This window comes from Aegilops tauschii, chromosome 7 (genome assembly GCF_002575655.3).
Source record: "Aegilops tauschii subsp. strangulata cultivar AL8/78 chromosome 7, Aet v6.0, whole genome shotgun sequence".
NCBI lineage: Eukaryota > Viridiplantae > Streptophyta > Magnoliopsida > Poales > Poaceae > Aegilops > Aegilops tauschii.
The window spans coordinates 6,049,775-6,053,069 of record NC_053041.3 but is presented as its reverse complement, the minus strand read 5'-3'; the positions used below and the strand labels follow the sequence as shown (position 1 = coordinate 6,053,069).

At 44.2% G+C, this 3,295-nt stretch overlaps 1 protein-coding gene across 2 annotated transcripts; it reads right to left on the bottom strand.

Moving 5' to 3' along the window:
* Window positions 1-222: 222 nt before the first annotated feature.
* On the bottom strand, window positions 223-2,615 carry LOC109768127 (uncharacterized). Of its 2 annotated transcripts, XM_040394399.3 has the most exons (4): window positions 2,336-2,595; window positions 2,102-2,254; window positions 769-866; window positions 223-677 (listed from the first exon to the last, which is right to left on the bottom strand). In XM_040394399.3, exons 1-4 carry the CDS (start codon window positions 2,519-2,521, stop codon window positions 530-532), a joined length of 585 nt encoding a protein of 194 aa, XP_040250333.1. In that variant the 5' UTR covers window positions 2,522-2,595; the 3' UTR covers window positions 223-529. The 2 variants fall into 2 exon arrangements, with proteins under 2 accessions (XP_040250333.1, XP_020182446.1); XM_020326857.3 differs by lacking the exon at window positions 2,102-2,254 and having other exon boundaries at window positions 2,336-2,615.
* Window positions 2,616-3,295: the final 680 nt, after the last annotated feature.

Sequence of the window (3,295 nt, the reverse complement as noted above, 5' to 3'; positions counted from 1 at the left end):
TGCGGCTCGTCGCGTGGGAAAGGTCGCTGCGTTGCACACGATGGCTGGCTGGAGGGACGAAAACTACCCACCTCCACCTCCAAACCCAAATTTGTACTACTAATATTTGTCTGCTGTAAACTACCCACTTCCAAACCCGAATCAATTTGTACTCCTGTGTACTGTTCTGCCCTGCAAAACTTTGTAATATATATATATATATATATATCCAAGCATTGTCAATTCCTCAAACAAATATCCATATATAGTCATAGCTCGCTACACTCATACACAGCTGATACGCATATCAATACATGAGTTCCCTAACATAACCTACTAATCATTCAGAGCTCACAACTAGCTGATAAAAGACGAACACCCATACAAACAGCTCGGAGTTCTATAACATAGTGAAGTGCTGACACATGGCTGATAGGCATATTAATACATGAGTTCCCTAATATAACCTGCTACTAGTTAAGAGCTCAAAGCAAGCTGATGACAAGACGTCTCAGCTTGTTCCACTAGTTCATCAACTCAGCTTGTTCTGCTAGTTCATATCCATCACCTCATCTTCTTCCGCTAGTTTATAAGGAATGACAAGCGTTATGACTTTCACCACAGCAGCACAACAGGCCATACGCTTCAGAGAAGCCCAAAGATCCTTCTTGATTAGATCAGACCTCTCCTTCTCCTTGCTTCAGAAAAACATGTATAGTTATATGATTATTTAAATGATAGAAACAAACTAGTATTAATAAGCATTAGAAAAGGGAAATAAAATCATACTGAATACGGTCCACAAACTCATTGATCTGTTCCCTTAAGAAGCTTGCCTCACGTTCGAGCTCCTCTTTGCTAGCTGATTCCAAGTTAATTCTTGTGCGCTACAATAAAAATAGGAAAAAAATACTGTAAGGGATCTGGTAAATTAAGAAATCTCACCTCCTTTCTACGGCATGCTTGTACTTGTGTCCACTTTACAAAAGTTGCTGAAAAATGATACTATAGCTAGGATCAATGTTCCAAATAACAATGATTACCCCACCATTTAGTGTTTACAAGATAAAGGAGAATGCACACTATTTAAGAACACGCAATATAGTTATATATATACTTGCACAACGAAAAATAAACATCTGAAAAGATCATTCGTCTAAGATCTAAAATTCGAAATCCCAACAATCATCCAAGGAAGCGGCAGAAAGGGGAAGATTTGAGTAATCTATGCTTGTTCAACCTAGATGCTTTGTGCTACAATTTGTAATGGGCAGGAGGTAAAGATATTTCTACTAAAAAAGCCGTGTAGCATATTCAATGTCTATATAAGCTGCCGTTTCAACCAGCCTGGCCTTTAAATGTGGTTTGATACAACAGGTCTAAAATATTTCACGAAGGCCTTTATCTAGAGCAATGCCTAGGATCTTAGGGTTGGTTTCAGTAAAAGGTGAGCATTTTCTAGAATTTAACATAAGAAGACTGGTGGCGATGTTTACATACCAGGAGTGCCCCAAAGATTACAAAACTATAGCAGTTTTATGTTTGTAAAGATTATAAATCACTAGTATCCAAGGTTTTGGCTACTGAGGAGCGCTTTTTTCTCGTGGGTCACCGAGAAACTAGGTTACCACGGTTACCATGAAATTCCGAGAAAATTTTGGACGAATTTCCTTGATTTTTTTTAATCCGAACAAAATCCGTCAAAAATTCATTCAAAATTCACTCAAATTCAAAATTTCAGAATTTTTTGCTTGGGAAGTTGATTACTCGTGGGGTACTGGGAAACGCGGTATCCGCCCGGTAACCAGTTTTCTCGGGTGGTACCCAAAACGCTGCTAGTATCCAGATTTATCCTATTCACTTTTGATATGTGTGTGAGATTTACACACAAAATTTAGCTCTTGCATTACCCATGGTGAAACCGCCCCTGCAGATCATGGAAGATATGAAAAAACGTGGCTGCACGTGCAACTATTTAGGCCCAGCCATCTACTGCCCACATAAACTCCACACTGAGCAATAATGATACTCACTCTGGTCAAAATTAATTGACGCAGCCTTTATACAATACTACATCGCTTGCAAAAACGACTTATATAATGAGACGGAGGGAGTACAATACAATGTTATACAGAGGCTGCGTCAATTGATTCGGATCGGAGGGAGTAGTTTCAATATCAATACACCCAGGAGACAAGCAAACATATCCCTGGAACCTAGTGGCCGACATGATTTGTTTGTGCAGGGATTGTGTGAAATAGCAAAGGGAAACTATCTGCAGAGATGAGGATTGAGGGGTCAAAACAAACAAAATTGAACTAGCAACATGTATCAGAGAGGAGGGGTTGTGAGGTACCAGATTCCTGGTGGAGATGAAGCAGGGACGGCCGCCGGCCGGCGGGGGGAGGCGGGGGGCGGCGGCGGCGGCGGAGTGGAGGTTGGGGCGGCCGCCGGGCAGAGGGGAGAAGCTGAGGGCCGGCGTCTGGAGGCGGAGTGCAGCGGCGGAAGTCCGCACCCTCGCCATGAGGGTGCGTAGCGCCATGGATGGCGGATCAGGCTCGGATGTGTAGGGCGGTTGCTGGCAGCGCGGCGATGTCTCTGGAAGCAGCGGACGGGTGTCCACCTCATCCCGTCCCCTCGTATATGTCTACGACAAGTATGTCTCCGGAAGCCGCTGGGCTCTTTTTTTTTTCTTTTTTTAATAGGGAAAGTAAAGCCGCTGGGCTCTTTTTTTTTGGAAATTATGCCGCTTTATTTAAACGAAACTAGGGATCCCGTCTGCAATTACATCCAAAATAAAGTCTGATGGTGAATCCACCCAAATCTCTGAATGATTATCTCCTACACCTACTCTAGCAAGCTTGTGAACGGCTACATTCCCAGAGCGTCGAACCCACGACACCTTCGAATCCTCCAGCGTATTGAGCATCCTCTTTATATCCTGCACCCAAGGTCCTACGGCGGACAAATTCCTTTTCGGCCTGTTGAGCATCTGTACCACAGCCTGACAGTCCAGTTCGACATGAGCTCGCTGAACGTGAAGATCTATCGCCACCTGAATTGCTCGTCTGCAAGCAAGCACCTCTGCCATCTCCGGGTCAATAATATTTGGTAAAAACTGGCAAAGCCCAGCCCGGAAAGCCCCGTTGTGATCCCTGAAGACCGCTCGTGCTCCACCTTTATCTCCATATCTCGAGACCGCGTCGTCGGAGTTGATCTTTACCCATCCATCTTCGGGAGGCTCCCAACGCTGGATGATCTTTGGCTCCGATGGTGGCGCCCTCGTCTCATGAGCTAGTTTCCATTCCATGAGCTG